This window comes from Coniophora puteana (genome assembly GCF_000271625.1).
Source record: "Coniophora puteana RWD-64-598 SS2 unplaced genomic scaffold CONPUscaffold_1, whole genome shotgun sequence".
Taxonomy (NCBI): Eukaryota; Fungi; Basidiomycota; class Agaricomycetes; order Boletales; family Coniophoraceae; genus Coniophora; species Coniophora puteana.
Window position 1 is genome coordinate 397,533 of NW_006913053.1, and position 17,875 is coordinate 415,407.

A 17,875-nucleotide genomic window follows, 5' to 3' on the forward strand; every position below is an offset into this window, starting at 1 on the left:
CTACTGATGAGGTGTGGATGTAGTATCATGTAAAGTTACACAAGCGAAATCAAGAGATGAAATGGGACGACTCTGTTACTGAACATTGATGAGATTTATCCAATGGTATACACAAAAAAATTCCAATGCAGAGTCCATGAAGTGAGAAACCGTACTGAAGATAAGCATTGCTTGCTTCAATTAGAGCTCCATTGCATTCGCGTGCTGAATCAATCGAGTGTTCCAACCGTTGTGGTGCATCGTCGACATGCCAGAGTCGAAGTCAAACCCTCGAGGACGAGAGAATGCACAAGAAGAGGGGTCTCCAGGGCATGTGAGCGCCTCCCAATGTAGGCCCATTTCGGTGTTGAAATGGAGGCCGGGGATCTTCTCGGACGGCGTGCATTGCCACGAATTGATCATAGCCGAAAGATCACCAGCAGTGTCAAGCTGAGGACATTCCCTAGCGTCGTATGCCAAATCGGCTTCTTCATATCCGTAAAAGTACTCCACTTCCAAAGCAAAAGCGTGGCGTTCCTCGTCCGTAATCAAAGTCTCAAACGTCTCGACTTGGACAGGCGTGATTGGCCGCGGCGACAAGATCTCGGGGAACACGCTGCTTTGCGGTTCCGAGGGAGTAGGAGCACCGTCAAGTACATGTGTTTCCAGAATAGTCGAACAAGGATCGGACTGGCCTATTTGCGCAAGGAATGTCTTGAAAAGGGTATCGTCGAGAACGTTATCCATGGCACCAAGAGCATCTTCCGGCGAGAAGGCAAAAACAGTAGGCGAGGATGAAGTCGATGGCAACGTAGTGGTGTAGACAGAGTCAACGACATCGGCAGGAGCCATGAGAGGAACTGAGACCTCGACCCCGTTTGCTTCGCCTTCGAATTCGAACTCTTCTACTTCGGGCCCAAATTCGCGCTCGGTCCTGAACAAGATAGCATGCTTTTTCTCCTTGTGTCGTGTAACCTTGGAGCGTTGTTGCGCCGTGAACGTGCACCCAGCGAGCTTGCACGCGTAGCGCTTCTCTCTTGTACCACTATATAATAAACTCAGGTTATCAATAATTCACCCTGGAGGATAAGAAAAAACATACGTCGTGCGGAAATGCCTATCCTTCCCGGAACACCTGCGCGTGTGATCAAAGAAACCCCACGAGTTGGAGGTGGCGAAGTCGCAGTCATCCGTGGGGCACACGTATGCTTTTTCGCCTCCAGCACTACATCGTAGCTCACCAGTCAGTATTTCGTGTAATTAAAAGTGCGGACGTTACGTACTGTTTGTGAACATGCTTGTTCATTAGACCCAAACTCGTAGTCTCGTAAGTGCACTGCTCGCAGCGGTGTACAAGCTTGGTCCCGGCCTTGGTTGCCCTCTTCACGGACTTCGACATGACCTGGATGACGATATTGTTGGTAATATCAGCCACGGCGGGAAAAGACATGGTGTATAGCTGAGCGAGTTGGGGTAGGAGGTGAGAGTGTGGGAAGATCAACGACGAAAACGAGTAGAAGACGAGTGCTTGTCTCACTCTCGCATCCCCGGGACCCTGATTTATACGACGAACGCCCTTTCAGGGCTCGGCATTGTGCGCCTAAGCTATCAAAGCGTTTTAATCGACGCCAGGTCCAGTGTGCTAGTGCAGCGGCGCTTCTCTCATTCAATCGGTAAGCGAGCTATCCAAAAGGTCCAAGCGGCCTCAGGTTTCTTCGCGAAGCGCCCGTAGAAATTACCACGTATGGTAAGCGCCCAAAGGTCGCTCGCATCCATGCAGGAGCCAGACAGACCTCTGGTACAGAACATCCTGTAGAGGTGTCAAGAAGAGCGGGGTGTTGGCATTGTTACGCGAGTGGGCGATGCTGGAATGAATGGGTAGAGCGTTGAACGGTCCAGGCGTATGTTTGGGGGTTTCCAATTATGTTGGCAGGTATGAATGGACGGTATTGCGGAGCACGCCATTCTGCTTTTGTCTTCGTTTGGCGTTCGATTTTTTAGAGAAAGTAGGTAGGGATGAAGGCCTAGCTTCAAGAATCTCTCAGTCCTACACCTCCAAAGGCTCGAAAGTTGGTTGGACTGGCTGCCGTGGGGGGCTGTAAATCATCTCTTTGTGACTGTAGTTAGAAAAACTGTGCCTTCCTGATCTGGCGGAGACCGGGGAATGCACGACGCGATGACATGATGCATTGATGGTGGTCCAAGCGCCTGCGCGACGGTCCTTGTTCTTCGGCTGTTGCCGTGTCGGCTTTGATCTCCGACAAATATTTCCACATGCCGACCCGCTGCCGGTGTGCAGTGGCAGCGAAGTTCGGGCGGAGATAAACTTCTACAGGTGGCATCTCATGTGGTGTACAATTTAAAGAAACTCATACAACGACTGCCACGATACAGCTTTATCTCAGCGGAGGAAAGACATTCATAGCAGATAATTTGAGTGAAATGCGCTTGAAGTAACTTGTAGATCAGTCACGCAGATGATTCGTTCGGCGGTCGTGACAACATTCATATTATGTGTATACTAGTAGTATTTTCGTTTAACATCAGGAGTATTCGGATTATCGTCTTGTATTACTCATTGAGGATGAATGAGAGGTTAAATTTCTTGCTCTTCCCCGCATAAGAAGAATGCGCAAAGTCGGATGAATGGGCGCTAGTGTTATGGTTGCATGCCGAAGATACCGACGATGTGGCGTTAAGTGGGTTGCCGTTTTCATCGACCTCTTCCATACGCTCGCCTACGTCACGCTCGGATTTTCCAACCACGAAATCGTTCTCCCTATTGTCTGTATCCATCTCGTCGAAGTTGGAATCTAACGCGTCGTAGTTAGTACCACCCTGAGAGTGCTCAGATATACCGGCCAAGGTTGCGATGGGAGGATATTGTCCGGGACCTATCGTGCCGAAGCCTAGGTTTTCATGCGTCGAGGTTGTATTAAGCCTATCAACCTGACTACAAGCAATATAAGAGCAGGATTACGTGGAGGGAGCGAAGAACCTACTGAAGGAGCATGTGCCTCTTAAGCACCTGCTTATCTGCGTTCCCGTAATCGCATCTGCCGAAAGTGCATTTATACTCGCATGTCTGGGGCTGTAGCGGGCAGCGCCGGGAGCTCGTATGCTTATTGAATAACCACCAACTGGCTGACGTAAAAGTGCAGCTTTCGGCCTGACAACAGTATTGTTCCTCGTCGGCGCTACAAACTCATAAGAAAGCATGACAGTAGCGCAGGAGAGACCACGTACTGAGTAACAATGTGCATTCTGAGGTATCGGATTGCTCGCGCCTTATATAGGCAGCCTGGGTATGGACAGGGAATCATGATCCATGCTCCCACACTAAACGAGAATATTAGGCCATGTCAATCGAGTAAATCACAACCTTGATATCTTACTGTGTGTCTTCATGCCTTTTAAGAGAAAACCTTCGCCCAGATGCGTATCCGCACCCCGGAAAGGAGCAAACTCGTATAGGCTTTCCGGGAATTCCTTCGTGATGCGGTTCACCTGGATCGCTAGCCCTTCCTCTTGCGGTCGAGGTAGGGTCAAGGAAGGTACCATGATTCATCGTGGGATAGAGGCGTTGACGGTTATGGTTATGACGGTGTGGTTTGGCTATCAGGAGAGATGGAAGGAGAGAAGGATGACCACAGAAGCCAGTAATAGCGGGCCCTTGGGTTATATAGTAGTATCCGCTTTGTGCAAGGGCACTAAAAGGGTCTAAGCTCGCGAGGTCAATGCACGGCTTTGCGACTTGTAGGAACATCGAGCGACCCTTGATACCAAACGTCACGGGAACCTGATCGAAGCGTAGCGAGCTCCTGGGACATTCGTCGACAATACAGGGTCGTAAGGGCATTGTTTGTGACGCCATGCCATGGACACGATTGACATTCCTGACGTGAAAACAACAAGAGATGTTGGCAGTGTTGAAAGCTTTGCAAATAGCTGACTGTTTTTGTCTTTATTTGGAATTTACAGTTTTTCCGACAAGCGATCGCCTTATCCAAACACCAAACGCGGGAGCAATGCGTCATAGAGGTCCAAGCATTGCGCTTGGAAAAAGTGACAAGGCACATAGTCCTCTTCTCCCACAGCCCGCAGTGAGAGTTGTTCCACCAATAATACGACCGACCACAGAAATCTGCTATTCTCGGCCAGCCACTAGTGTATCACGATACAACACGGCGTCGCTGACGCCACTCCCCCACCGCGAGAGAGATTCCTCAGATTACAATTCCACTGTCATACGTGAGCTCCACCGCACTTACTTGCATTACCTGCGGAGTGCAATAGCTATTGTAGATCATACTCCAGAGAGAGATAAACATCGTTTATTCCATGATCTGTCTGGAAGATACCCGATTGTGATATGTCACGTTTGATTTATAAGCCATGCGCAGTACCGAGGATAGATATAATACAACCTCAATATTCATCAAACAGATTACGGTGTTATGGGCCTTCGTATCAGAGCGAGACACATTTTATGGAGCGAAACAAGCCAGTAGAGCAGCTCACAGAATTCACGGAATACGACACAGAGATGACGCTATTTGTAGCTGTACAAAATCCCCCGGACCTCCTCCTCGCTATCATAGTCGTCGCATCTTGGAATCGAATTCCCGTCGACTTCCGAGCTTGCCCTCTGCTCTAAACGTAAACGGGAAAAGTCGGAAGTGAATGATGACAGAGAGTCTGCATTCGAAGAGGGCGAGCTCCTGGAACTAGATGCCATCACGGTTGTACTACCAGCGGAAGCATGGTCGCGATCTGTATGTCTCTGGAGGTCCTCTGGCTTGTACGAGGCATAGCTGCACCCGAGAGCCTGACATACGTGCAGACTCAGCCTGATAGTGCCACTGTAAGATTGGGATTTTAGACTTCCGCACGGTTCGAAGACACAACGATGACAAGCTACTACTTACTGCGTGCGAATGTGCTCATGAAGGTGAAACTTCGTCATGGTGCTGTAGTCGCAACCGTCGGAAGGGCACCCATATGCAGCGTCGTCATCATGGATTTGAATCTGCTGGCACTGGCGTCGCTGTGTACTTGCATAAGGGAAACAATGTTTCTTCACCAAGTGGCAAGATAAAGATCCTTGGTGCGCCGTCTGGAAAGTGCATCCTTTGACATGGCAGGTAAATGGCTTTTCGCCTGTGCTAAATGACATGCTATGTTAGATGCATGGTTCTCTGGTAACTTTAGATATACTGTGAGCACAACGCACTGGGTTCGGATATGTGTCGTGAGATTGCTTTTCTGGGTCGCCTCGAAAGGGCAGCCCGTGAACGTGCACTTAAACATGACTCCACACCTGGTACTATAGCCTTCCGTCAGCGCCACACACATTTTAGAACACGATAAAGTCGGCATTAAACTTACTGAACATTCATGTGTCGTTCGAAGTCCCTTCTTCTCCGCGTCTCGTAGCCGCAACCTGGGAACGTACATGGGTGCACCGTCCCTCCAACCTTCTGCGACTTTGGTATTTGTGCCACTTGCGCTGGTGGTACGGATCGAGACGTTTCGTCTGTCATAGCCTAAAAGACCTCTATCGGTAGGATGAGAATGTAAACGTAGAAAATGTCGGAGAGAAGACCTGAGCGGAGGCTGCCGGTGGATGACCTGATTTTGCGATCTCTTGCTTTATATGCTGAGACCATGCCGTTGTATCGAGATTGTGTCGAGCTTCAAACTCGGGCACTGCCCACGCGAATGCCATGCGGCGCTTTGACCCTGGATCAGGCGAGAAAGAGAACGCTCGATAATGGTATAATCTCACCGAAACCATAGCGTCGCGTCCTTACTGAAGCGTGGCATAAAGGATAAGTGTTGAAAGAAGCACTGCACCATGACGGAGTTGGTCCAAGTGGGGAACAGGGCAGACGCCACTCGGACTCCTCAGTGGCTTTCCGTGACGTTCGGATTCAATTTCCGACGGGTAGCGCCGAAAGCCGTCACAGTTGGTACTCACTGACTAAGACAAACTAGCGAAAACGATACTATTTCGCGGCAGGTGTAGATATAGTTGGGGGTATGTGTTAGTATTGAGATGTATAGTAGCATGTATTATATGGCGTCTTCTAACGAGAAGGAAAAGGAGCGCGTGAAGCTTGGAGAAACACAGCCTTACGGGTGTAGGATGTACTTCAGACTCAGTTTATCTGACTCCTGGAGGAGTGTGGGCTGGAAAGTTGTGGACTGTATATGCTCTTCGGCGAGGTTGCTGGATGTTCCCGCATGATTGTATTGTGGAGTGTCTACTTGAAGGGGAGGCGGCCTCGACGAGGAAACATTCACAGAGTGGGATGATTGATTGCCTCTGGCTTGTAGCGACCCGTTGTGGTGAAGCGGCTCGACATTATCGGAATCGAAGCGAAGGCCGTAGCTAGACCCTAGCTCTGAAGTACCTGCACTAGTCACCACTATGGTACTTACGGCCATATCTGCGTGTACCTTGCGGTCGTTGGGAGCAGGGTGCCATCGCCTTCGATGAACATTGAGGGTGGAAGCCTTAGCTGAAGCATAGTTGCACCCGGGTACTTCACAGATATACGGCCTCTCACCGGTACTGCACAATATCAAGACCTCGTCAGCCAGTCCAGAACTCTATGATAAATCGACTAGCGTACTGAATGCGAGTGTGGTTGACGATGTCCCCTTTGTGCGGAGTCTTGTGGTCGCAGAACGGACATTGCCACCTACCATCATCGGTCATCCGAATAGATGCACCGTCAGCTTCTTGGTTCGAGCTTCCCTGTGAGTGTCTAGCCTCCGAAGAGTGTCGAATCCTACCGTTGATAGGGTGTACGACGCTGTATATTGAACACAGTGTTATCAGCATTCGGCCCAGATCCGGTACTGGCAAGATGGGTACATACTGGCTGTCGGCGTGCCTCGTGAGAGCATTTTGCCTTTGTGTCTTGTAACGGCAACCCGGGAAAGAGCACTGAAGCCAAGGTTTATGGAGGGAACTAGAATTGGAACTGGACTGCCGTCCGTTGCCGTGGTGCATTTCGAGAGGTTGTGAATTTGACATGAAGATGAATGGCCGAGATGTCAAAGGTGAGGAAGAAAAGGTGCATAGAAGAGAGCTTTAGGACTTCGAGAGCAAGTATAGGGAGTAGTATGTTTTGCATGGCGTGCACTTATATGCTCACCCGAGCGTACTCGAGTACAGTCAAAGCTTCGTCTATTGAAGAGTTTTGTGAGCGCTTCGACATCTAGGTCCTCCGCCATGGACATAGCGAGCAAATAGCATGACCAAGCCAACAAGTATGTCTTTCCGTGGAGATTGCTTTGGCGGTATTCGTTCTTTTGGGTAGCTCGGGATCTGTGATGTTTGCATCGGGGTGAGGTCTGGTGAGGTCCAAGCACTGCAGGGTCCAATTGAAGTGGCTGGGCCAGGCTAGATTGAGCCAGCGTTTCTCTTTCAGACTCCGCTGTCTGGAGGCTTGACAAATAGGGGCATCATCCGAAAGAGGAAATCAGCAGCTATCGCGTAAGCTGTTGAGTCTGTGCGTCGACGCCATCGGCCACAGCGAGCAGACCCTCGACCAACACTCCTCGACGCCGTGGACGACATCGGCGACGCTCGCTCAATGACCATTGTGTAATAACATTCATCCCCAAAGTCGACGACCACCGTCGCGATCTATTATGTCTGGCTTCTCGTTCTTCCCCTCCAAGTTCCTGTCCTCGATGAGTCCACGCGACCGTCCCTCTGACCCGCTCTCCCGCCTCCGCTTTGCTCTCGAAACCATGCCAGGCTCGCGAAAATACGTCTTCACCCCAGCAACCCGCGCAGAGATCCTCACAGAACTCTACGACGCCTTCTGGGGAGCCCACCCACACCTCTTCCTTCCATTGTCATCCAACGCGAGCCTCACCTCCGGCCATGCCCTTCTCAGCGAGGCTCAAGCGTCGGTCAACTTTGGTGGTGCAGGGCTCGACAATCCACCCGTCCAGGGAAGACCATGCGGCCACATTTTTACAAAGGGAGAGAGCTGTTTTAGGTGCAAGTGAGTTGCATTGTCACTCCACCACAGCACGCGTTGGCTGACATGCGTGTATGCGCCGTGGAGGGACTGCGCGCTTGATGATAGCTGCGTGCTCTGCTCGCGCTGCTTCCACGCCAGTGACCACTCGGACCATAACGTCAGCTTCTTCATCGCCCAGCAGTCCGGCGGCTGCTGCGACTGCGGCGACGTCGAGGCCTGGCGCCAGGCTGTCGGCTGCCCTCTCCATCCGCCCTCCACCGAGGCTCAACAAGCCATCGCCGCCGAACTCGCCGAGCTCCGCTTCATACCCGGCACCACCGCCCGCCCGATCATGGGCGTCGACGTCCCACCGGTCCCCGCCTACCCGCACCGCGCGCAGGTGCCACCCGAGCTGCGCGAGCAGATGTCACGCACCATCGCTTATGCGCTCGATTTCCTCTTGGACACGCTCGACTACTCCCCCGACGAACCGAACGTGCCGAGCAACGAAGCTGATCTCCGCTTGCAGCGCAGCGCAGACCCAATGCAGAAGGAGCAGTATTGTCTGGTGCTGTGGAACGACGACAAACACTCGTTTGACGAGGTTATCGAGGTCATCGTCGAGACCACCGGACGGGACCGCGCTGAGGCGGACGGGCTCTCGCGGGCGATTGACGAGCGCGGGAGGGAGATCATCGACATGCACAGCAACGTGGCGGCTCTCTTGGACGCAGCGCAGCGCATGGCCAAGATCGAGTTGGGAGTGACGGTGCGGAGGGCGTATGACACGTTCCGCGAGCAGGTCGCTGTTGTGCTCATCGAGTGGCTTCTCGACCTCACGAAGGCTCGCATGTCGGGCGACGCGCTTATTATCTCGGAAATCCTGGTGTCGGAGCTGCTCTCGCCGCGGAAGAGAGAGGGAAGCATGTTCAGTGGGAGCAATCCGCTTCCGGAGTTCATGGCAGACGTCAACAGTCCATGCAGGATTGACTGGCTGTTCCTCTACCATACGCGCTTGTGGAAGAAACCCCGGATCAACCTCAAGGAGATGTACGCATCCATTCTGACGATCAACCATGCTCACAAGCTTGCTATGGGTACGTGTCTCATATCAGTTTCGGAAAATACCAACTTACATTCTGCACAGGAAGCCACTTTGCAAATGTGTATCATCGCGTCGTCGACGCCTACCTCCTCGTCGACCGCGAAGCCGAAACTTCGATCAAATACTTCGCCCTTCAGTTATTCACTGTCCCCTCCGTGTCGTCCTACATTGTTCGGAACCACAACATCGTCTCGCGCCTGCTCGACATCATCACAGGCTTCTTCACGAACCAAATCCAGGGAAAACACATCCTCCCAACGCAGCCCTCCTCCACCGCCGCAGCCGCCGAGCTCGACGTCGAATCTTTCCCGTTCAAGAGCAAGCGGTTCATGCCTGTGTTCAGCGACCTGCGCTACCTATGCCACAACACACCTGTGCAGGCGCTCATCGCGACGCACCACGGCTTCATCCGCGACTTCGCGCGCGTGTGCGCACTGTTCATGTGCGTGAACCCAAACCGGCGCGCGGCGAGCAGCCACGTCGAGTACGAGACGGACGCGTGGATATCGGTGTTCAACGTCACGCTCTCGCTCGCGCGCGTCGTCAAGGTGTACGGCGCGGCGTTCGCGAAGGCGACGCCGGCGGCGCTCGTTGCGGCTATTACGGAGGTCGTGCATGAGATTCTGATGGTGTGCACGCTTGTGAGCGAGCGGCTGGATAGGAGCAAGTATGGCCCGCCGGTGTTTCATGCGGTCGAGTTTGCGGGCGCGGTGTATCAGGTGGTGCAGTTTGATGTGCTGGAGGGATGGGTGAGCTTCCACCATGCGCTGCACTGGTTGCTCGCGGAGCTGGTGAAGCATGTGGATCTACTGGACGAGAGCGCGTTGAAGGAGGTGGGGTTGACGGGAATAAGGGATGTGTTTCTGAGGAACGCGAGCGAGCAGGCGATTTTGACGATGATTGATTTCCCACTGCGAGGTGCGTCCTCCATCCTGCTGTCGAGGTGGCTTTCAATGCTTAAATGTACCGTTGGTGTTCAGTTCTAGCGATGATCGCACAGATCCGTGCAGGTCTCTGGGTGCGCAACGGCTTCCCGATCCGTGGGCAGCTCCTGCACTACCGCGACTTCATGCTCCGTGAACTCTGCTACGACCAGGATATCTTCGTCGTGCAGAGCGCATTCGTTATCCTCGACCCGGATACTGTTCTTGTCAGCATCCTCGATCGCTTCGGCCTCGTTACATACTTCACTGGCGAGCTGCACGAGACGCCGTACGAGCCCGCGCAACAGGCCGCACTCGTCGAAGAAGCGCTTGGGCTTATTATCACCCTCCTCTCCGAACGCGGCGCCCCTTCGCAAACGCCCCTGCCCGCTGCCGTGCGGCGCGAGATCATCCACGCGCTCGCGATGGGCCCCGCGACGTTCACGGACCTCGTCAAGCGTGTGGCGGAGCGGATGGTGGACGACGTATGCTTCGAGCGCGTGCTCCGCGAGGTCGCGCACTTCCGCGCGCCGGAGAGCACGACGGACACGGGCACGTACGAGCTGCGCGAGGAGCTGTTCGGGGAGGTGAACCCGTTCTTCTACCATTACACGCGTAACAAGCGCGAGGAGGTCGAGGTCGTGCTCAAGGCGTGGCTCCGCCGCACGACGGGCGAGGAGGACCCTGTGATTGTGCCGAAGCCGCTGGGCATTGAGAAGGGGCCGTTCTCGATTCTTCCGGTGGTGTTCCAGAGCGAGGCGCTGTTGCAGGTTATGTTCTTTGCGATCTACAATGTGCTGGATCTTACGGAGGAGGCGGGATCGCCGCCGCCCAGCGCAGAGGCTATTCTTGACGAGGCGCTGCACCTTATAATGCTTGCGCTTGTGGAGAAGCCGGACGTCTTTACGCGGCTCGCGGCTGTTCGCGGATTTGCGACCGAGGTGGAGGATGGAGAGAACCCGAGCACGAACAACCCAAACAATACCACTAGCAGCCTGTTGGACGTTATCTGCCTTCTGGAGCACGACGAGAACTACAAGACATACAAGGCACGCTGCGCCTGGATCCTTGAACGTTTCTCGCAACACGTGCCCGACGAGGTGCGCGAGCGGCGTAAGATCGAGGAGATACCCGATATTGCTGCCCCTGACCCGGCCAGCGCGCGCAAGGCAACGGCGCGAGCAAGGCAGGATGCACTGATGAAGCGGATGAAGGAGCAGCAAGCGCAGTTCGCGGACAACTTTGACGCTGGTGGCGACGACGAAAGTACCGACGATGCTATGTCGGAAGTAATTGAGGAGCCGGAGACGTTCGGGACGTGCATTGTCTGCACGGAGGAGCTTACGAGTGCCCGCGCGTTTGGCTCACTTGGGCTCGTGCAGGCGAGTCGGTTCCTCAGGAAGCATCCCGACAGCCAGAGCCAGTACCTCAACGAACTCATGAATCTGCCTGACTCGCTGGACGGGCCCATGGAGGAGAGGGATATGACGTTCCCGCCAAAGATTTCCGCGGAGGCAGCCAACATCCCGCAGAATTTCGATGCATTCCCTGCCCAGTACACGCGCTTCGGTTTGCACGCGGGCGTCTGTGGCCACATGATGCATCTTGAGTGCTTCCAGGTGTATAGTGTATCGATTCGGCAACGACACCGCCAGCACGCGACGCGAAACCATCCAGAGAATATTCCCCGGAAGGAGTTCATCTGTCCTCTGTGCAAGAGCCTCGGCAATATCCTCCTGCCCGTATCGCGACCACCGCCGCTGACGAAGAGCACGATCCCGTTTCCGGATTGGATTCGCGCGGCGGGCATCGGGATCCTCAAATCGAAGCCGGACGCAGCGATGGACGCGCTGCAGTTCCGAAACGGCACAGGCGAGTTCGTCTTCTGGAGCGCGCAGGACCCTGGATACTCGTCGTCCGTGAGAAAAGCGGAGGCATCGGATGTGTCGAAGATGCTGGACAGTATCATGACCATCTCGAAGAACGTATCACAGCAGACAAGGCACCTGCGTGATCGGCCAGAGCCTGATACTGGAGAACGCGGAGCGGGGATATACCTGCCGGAGGAGCTCATCGGGTACACGCTCTCGTCAATCGAGGTTGGCATGCGTGGCGTAGGCGACGAAGAGGGTGTTCTCGCGGACCATTTGACGGAGTCGCAGACAAGGATGATCAGGGGGATGCTGTCGTGCCTCAACCGCTTAGGCGCACTCGAGCTGAACGACAGAGCGGATGGGGGCCGCGAGTCGATCAAGCAGGCGATCATCAAGCGTTTGCTCCCTGAGTGGAGTCGCACGTCGCTCACGTCGTTTTCTTACCCATTGCTTTTGCGCGACCCCTTGACGATCCTTGTCGAAACGGCGGCTGTCGCCCCGGATATGCTGCAGCACGTCCTCGTCTTGACGTACTATGCTTGCCTTGCGCGGACCGTCATCGGCATGGTCTACGTCTTGAACAAGGCACGAAGCACATCGTCGGTGCGCTCCGTCTCGCGGAACCATCAATCTATCTTCGGCGACATACGGGTGTTCTTCATGTCCGTGGTCCGCCATTCTCCCATCTTTGACCACAACGCCATGCTCGTGTTCGAGACGTTCGGTGAAGCGCGTATCGAGAAGATGCTCTACGCGTACACACTCCCCTTCCTCCGGCGCGCCGCCCTCCTCTGCCGCGCAGTCGCCCCCAATGTCTTCCCCACTCCCACGGCTGGTGACGCGATGTCAGGCGCCTCGAACGAGTACGAACGCCTTCTCAGTGTGCTTGGCATTCCGCCCCTTGCCGATTTGCCCAATCAGGATACGCTACAAAACGCCCTCTCGGGCTGGTGTGCTCACTATGGACACTCGCATGCGGCGTCGCAGCTCAACTGCGGGGTGGTCCTCGATTACGCTGGAGTGTACCAGCTGGCGTCGCTGCCTACTGTCCTGGATGACCTATTCAGCGGCAGTGGGCGTGAACGGCTGATGAAGTGCCAGCGGTGCGGGACAGTGCCAGCTGACGCGGTGATTTGTCTTATTTGCGGGGCGGCATGTTGCATGCTGAGCCATTGCTGTTTCGACTCGGATATGGGGAGGGGCGAGTGTAATATGCATCTGCGAGAGTGCGTATCCTTTGCGTACTCGTGCTTAACCCATCTATACTAATTTCGGAACATCTTTAGGTGCGGTGGTGCTATTGGTGTGTATTTTGTCGTGAAGCGATGCGCTTTGCTCTATGTGTACCCAAACCTGGGCACCTTTGTGCAATCGCCCTATCTGGATGCTCATGGAGAGGTGGATACGTCAATGCGGTACGTCAACACTCATCAAACCTTGCATTTATTGTCCCTCTTAACCCAACTGTCAGGCGTGGCCGGAGACAATATTTGCACCCTGCTCGCTGGGAGGAGATACGCAAGACCTGGATCAACCACTCGATTCCAACAGTCATCGCACGCAAACTCGAATCTTCGGTCGACAACGGGGGCTGGGAGACGTTATGATGTCCTTCTAGCAGGCTTACGTATTCGTCACGTTGTTGACGGGATACTTATCTGTATGTATCATAATGTTGTAGCTATCGCTGTCTTGTTATCCCATTCCAACTTAGACAACATGATATAAACTAGAGATAAAGATTAGCTGAGGCGGGTGGTTATGACTAGACTCGAGCATAATCGTCAAACAAGAGTTATCTACTGTTTGAACGTTCATATTTGCCTTGGTATCCGAACTAAAGTACACTCTGGTGCTGAAGCTAGGAAGAGCAAACTATATGCAGTCGGGCGCAATACAATGGTTAAAGTACAAACAAGGGTCATCAACACGTGTTCCATATAGGTATGCGTTTCTCAAGACCAAGGTGCGCTCGGTCTTTGGTTTTTATTGCCATTGCAAAAGAGCGATGACCGATATGACGTCTGGGCACCAGCATGGGGGTGTTATTGGGGTATCAGGTATGATTGATGGTGCCTATCCTCAATGCCTTGAACAAGCGACTATCCTAGTCTGGAGTTAGTTTACAGGCTACTAGTTGACCTGCGTGCTGCGCGGTGTTCTAGAGTAACTGAGCACCTGGCTAGTCGCAGAACTTGATCGTAATGGAATGTCCCCTTGATAAATGTTGAAGTCTCTTAGTCGATAACGGCAACGATGGCGATGCGATGATGGTGCAAGGGTTGTATCGTGGCTGCGCTCGGACATTGGCACTCGGTTCTCCCACTTCGGTGGTCTGTCATCGATCCATTTCGAATTTGTACGAGCGCTGGTGTCGTAGCCCTCACCAGCTTCTGCATGACCACACTTTTGTTATATGCTCCTAATATCTTAGCGTTAAAAGTGGTCTTAAATTGGATCAGTGCATGAACAATAACTAGACCATGGCAGCCAGCGGGTGATCGGTTTTGGCGATCTGTCTCGCTTTAATCACAAACCCGCTATCAACAGTGCTTCATTCGGCGCAGTGGCTTGTTTCCATATCTCTTCGCCCCTCTCTGTTTCGAGTAGACATCAAGAACGGGTATATCTACAAGCATGGCACTCTATAAGCATTGTCGTGTGTGAATGCGCAAAACAAGAAATCAAGAAGCAAGTCTACATCATCTACAATATATATACTCCAAACACAGCCTACGCAACATAAGCAGATGTTACAAAATGGCATGTTTATCTTGGGTGTACAAGAAAACTCAGCGACATCTGTGCCGAAGTCTGTTCATAAGGTTGTAATGTCAGTAGCTTTAAAAGGGAACTGTTAACGTAGCAGACTTAGGGGTCATTCTCGGCCTGTGAAGGCGCAGCCCCATTGAAAGCTACAGTTGTCAGCTCATTTGATCCCGCTGTTCCCGATTCTAGCGCCATCAAGTAGCTTTTACGCAAGCTAATGATCATTCTTGGACCGGCCATCGAAAGTAAGGTCACCTCTGCCACACTGTTTATTGCCTGAAAGAAAAATGACTAGAAGTATGGCTAACATTAGCTTCCACATGGAATCATCGAGAATAATCTGTACCTCGGATATAATTGGGATTAGATTAATTGATGACAGAAGGAGGGTCGCAAGTGCACTGCGCAGATCATACGGTGTTTAATGCACTACCAGAATACGACTGTATTGTCATATGCTCACATAAAGAAGTACACCAGATTGTCGCGCACAATGATCCATGTGAGGCTGGCCGTTGCATGTGCTGGGACACTCCAAAGCGAAACGGAAAGGTTCTTGACAGCGTAATTCAGGATAAACCCACAGAGAACAATTTCAAATACTAAAAGACTGATGCTAGATGTTGGGATTGTCCAAGCTCGATTTGTTGAGACGTTGTACATGCAGTAATGGAATCCAAGAACCTCATCATCGGCTAAATCCGTTACTATGAGTTTAGCACTTATAAGAACTTGTTTAACTCACTCCAAAACTTCTCCCCGGCTGTTAAGTAATACAGCATAGAGACGATATTAGTGATTTGTGTGACAGCGAATAATATTCCTAGGGCTAGGCAGATTGATTTTGGTTTCCCAAGGAGTACATATACTCGAAGAGTCATTAGTCCTGGTTTATAAATGTGTTAAAGCATCGATCATAAAATTTAAACAATAAAGGCACAGATAAACCTTGGAGTAGCATAACAATGACAAGGTTGAGAACTTGCGAGACAGACTCTAGATAAAGGCCTACAGAAATAACACGTCAAAAATTTTCCTTGGATTGTTGGTGTTTTGGTACTTGCACCTAATAATGGAAAACTTGAGCGAGAACAGATTATATTGTATATTACTAACTTCTATCAATTTTAGTATTCAGCATGTTTTAGCCTTATGTGTCCCATCACTGGCAGTGACAAAGTTCACGCTAGACTCACTTTTCCCGAAAGTGGAAAGCCCAAGTGTCCGCCTTGAAATAGTTAACAATTCGTGTATTCATGAACAAGATTAAATGTACCAGCGTTCAATCTAAAGCATAGCGCAGCGTTAACGTTAACGTTGTTCGGCTACTATTATCTCACTCACATTATATATATAATTCCAAGGTAGCGGAGCTGTTTTGATACATCGCTAGTAAGTGACCTATTCACCATTATCGGTGGCTGAAAGGCAGTACCATCGCATACAGCAACGTTGACCATGTCGCTTTTTTTGCCTGGAAAAATATTGGGTAAATATTTCAACAACTGAAGTTGAGATCTGAACAGGGTGGCAAATACCCATATAAACTCAAGCTACGGATATGATATAGCTCTGTTGTCTACAGGTATGCAGCAATATTCTGCGCACCTCATCCCCAAGGCTCAATACTAGAAGTTCAAACCTGTGTGACTTTTAGATTAATGACAGCTTACTATCTGCACCTACAGTAATTGTATGTCATAAGTGACAAAATGCCCGCTGTTTGAACATTTGAAAGCTTAACTACGGTGAAACGGGAGATAAAATAGCCGTACCAACTAGAAAAGTAATCCTCTGTAAATCAGCTGCTTCCTGCATAATTTCTTGCACGATAACAGCGGAAGACATGTCCTACACCCAAAATCAAGTGTGCAATTTCAAGGCGTAAGGATGGAGAAGTGGAGGGAAGTTGGTTAGATTTGCATCTATGAAACTCTCTTAAATTGTCGGGAGCGTGCGATGGACTGTCTAGGTATTCCTGTATATGTCTGATCTGCCTTGGCCCCAGATTTGAAAGGCGTTGATATAGCATTGGATGCAGAGAAAACAGGACATCTTCTTTTCATACCAAAGGTACAAATTCTAGCTCCAAACCATCATGAAGCAAACAAAAGATGAACACAGCCAATTGATAATCAGCTACAGATTGCCACAAATGTAATGTTCTACGCATGTACTATTGACGCTGCCTTAAGCAGAAGCGAGACTCCAAATCTCAAAAATTTCAAGACCTTGAAATGCCCACGTATCCCGCACCTCCCATTGCTGAGAAATCTGTCCACCATCTGGATCTTTATCAGGTATTGTAACTCCACATTTAACTTTTCTGCGTAGTAAAGACCGAGATCATTGCAACAACCTTGTATTATACATACGTTTGACGGATTCGAGACAAATAAGCTCACTTCAAAAAGAAAAAAGGGCCGTAAGCCCTGTCCAAACCAAGGGCGTTGGATACTATCATTTCTGTTATAACTATGATAATCAGAGCAGCTTTCGTCCGTACTGGTTGCCATATGATCGTCGACCCCCGGTTTTATATCTGAACCTTACACAGGTCTGCGCCTGGGAACCGAATCCAAGGGCAGCGTAGTTGGTATCGATTGTTCCCTAAAGTCATCGGCATGAATCACCAGATTGATGATATGCTCACAATGGATGAACGCCCTGGACTCTTATTACGCACATTCTAGTTCTTGTTTGAGTTATTCTTCTAAAGCAACATGAAGTAAGAGCTGGGTTAGTGCGTAGTGATGCTTGATATCTAGTTATAGGTCGTAATGAAAAAGAGCTTTGTGAACCTTACATCGATCTTGCTGCTGAGTATATATCAGAAGTGAAGTAGGATCACTTGAACCATCGCCTGCACAGCATACCCAATATGTCCAAAAAGACGCCTCACGTTCTCATCTCTTTCGGATTCTATACAACCTTGAGCTTGGTATACGGTTACTCGACTTGCTGAACAAACCTCTTAAACCAGTCCGCATAACAAGGGTAAAGTCGGCGTCATATGGGCGTATAGACAAGGAGACAGGTACCTTCAGGAAAAGGGTTTTGAGCAGCAAAGACGGAATTATATCCATCCTACCAGCCATGCATCGAACATAATACCGGTTCATTAGAGGCGGCTGAAGCAACAGCCGCGGTTTTGGGCAAGCCATCTGGTTGCGACCATGACACCCAGCGATACCAAATTCAACTTTGGTTGGCGTATGATCGGTGACGTTTTTGTTATGC

The 17,875-nt window shown here is 51.3% G+C and overlaps 3 protein-coding genes across 3 annotated transcripts; 1 reads left to right on the forward strand and 2 right to left on the reverse strand.

Moving 5' to 3' along the window:
* Positions 1-942: 942 nt before the first annotated feature.
* On the reverse strand, positions 943-7,000 carry CONPUDRAFT_45549 (uncharacterized protein; the record flags this gene model as incomplete). The annotated part of the gene is made up of 4 exons (XM_007764339.1): positions 943-1,024; positions 3,226-3,318; positions 5,368-5,456; positions 6,863-7,000. Coding segments are annotated over 4 exons (402 nt in total), but the record flags the coding sequence as incomplete, so codon positions are not given.
* Positions 7,001-7,528: 528 nt separating this feature from the next.
* CONPUDRAFT_94286 (uncharacterized protein) lies at positions 7,529-13,607 on the forward strand. The gene is made up of 6 exons (XM_007764790.1): positions 7,529-8,006; positions 8,070-9,061; positions 9,112-9,987; positions 10,050-13,092; positions 13,153-13,281; positions 13,338-13,607. Exons 1-6 carry the CDS (start codon positions 7,645-7,647, stop codon positions 13,471-13,473), a joined length of 5,538 nt encoding a protein of 1,845 aa, XP_007762980.1. The 5' UTR covers positions 7,529-7,644; the 3' UTR covers positions 13,474-13,607.
* Positions 13,608-14,737: 1,130 nt separating this feature from the next.
* On the reverse strand, positions 14,738-17,099 carry CONPUDRAFT_68639 (uncharacterized protein; the record flags this gene model as incomplete). Its single annotated transcript, XM_007764444.1, has 11 exons — positions 14,738-14,911; positions 14,982-15,036; positions 15,099-15,330; positions 15,381-15,521; positions 15,584-15,643; positions 15,832-15,863; positions 15,980-16,109; positions 16,309-16,317; positions 16,411-16,486; positions 16,892-16,961; positions 17,041-17,099. 11 exons carry the CDS (start codon positions 17,097-17,099, stop codon positions 14,738-14,740), a joined length of 1,038 nt encoding a protein of 345 aa, XP_007762634.1.
* Between the last annotated feature and the right edge of the window lie 776 nt (positions 17,100-17,875).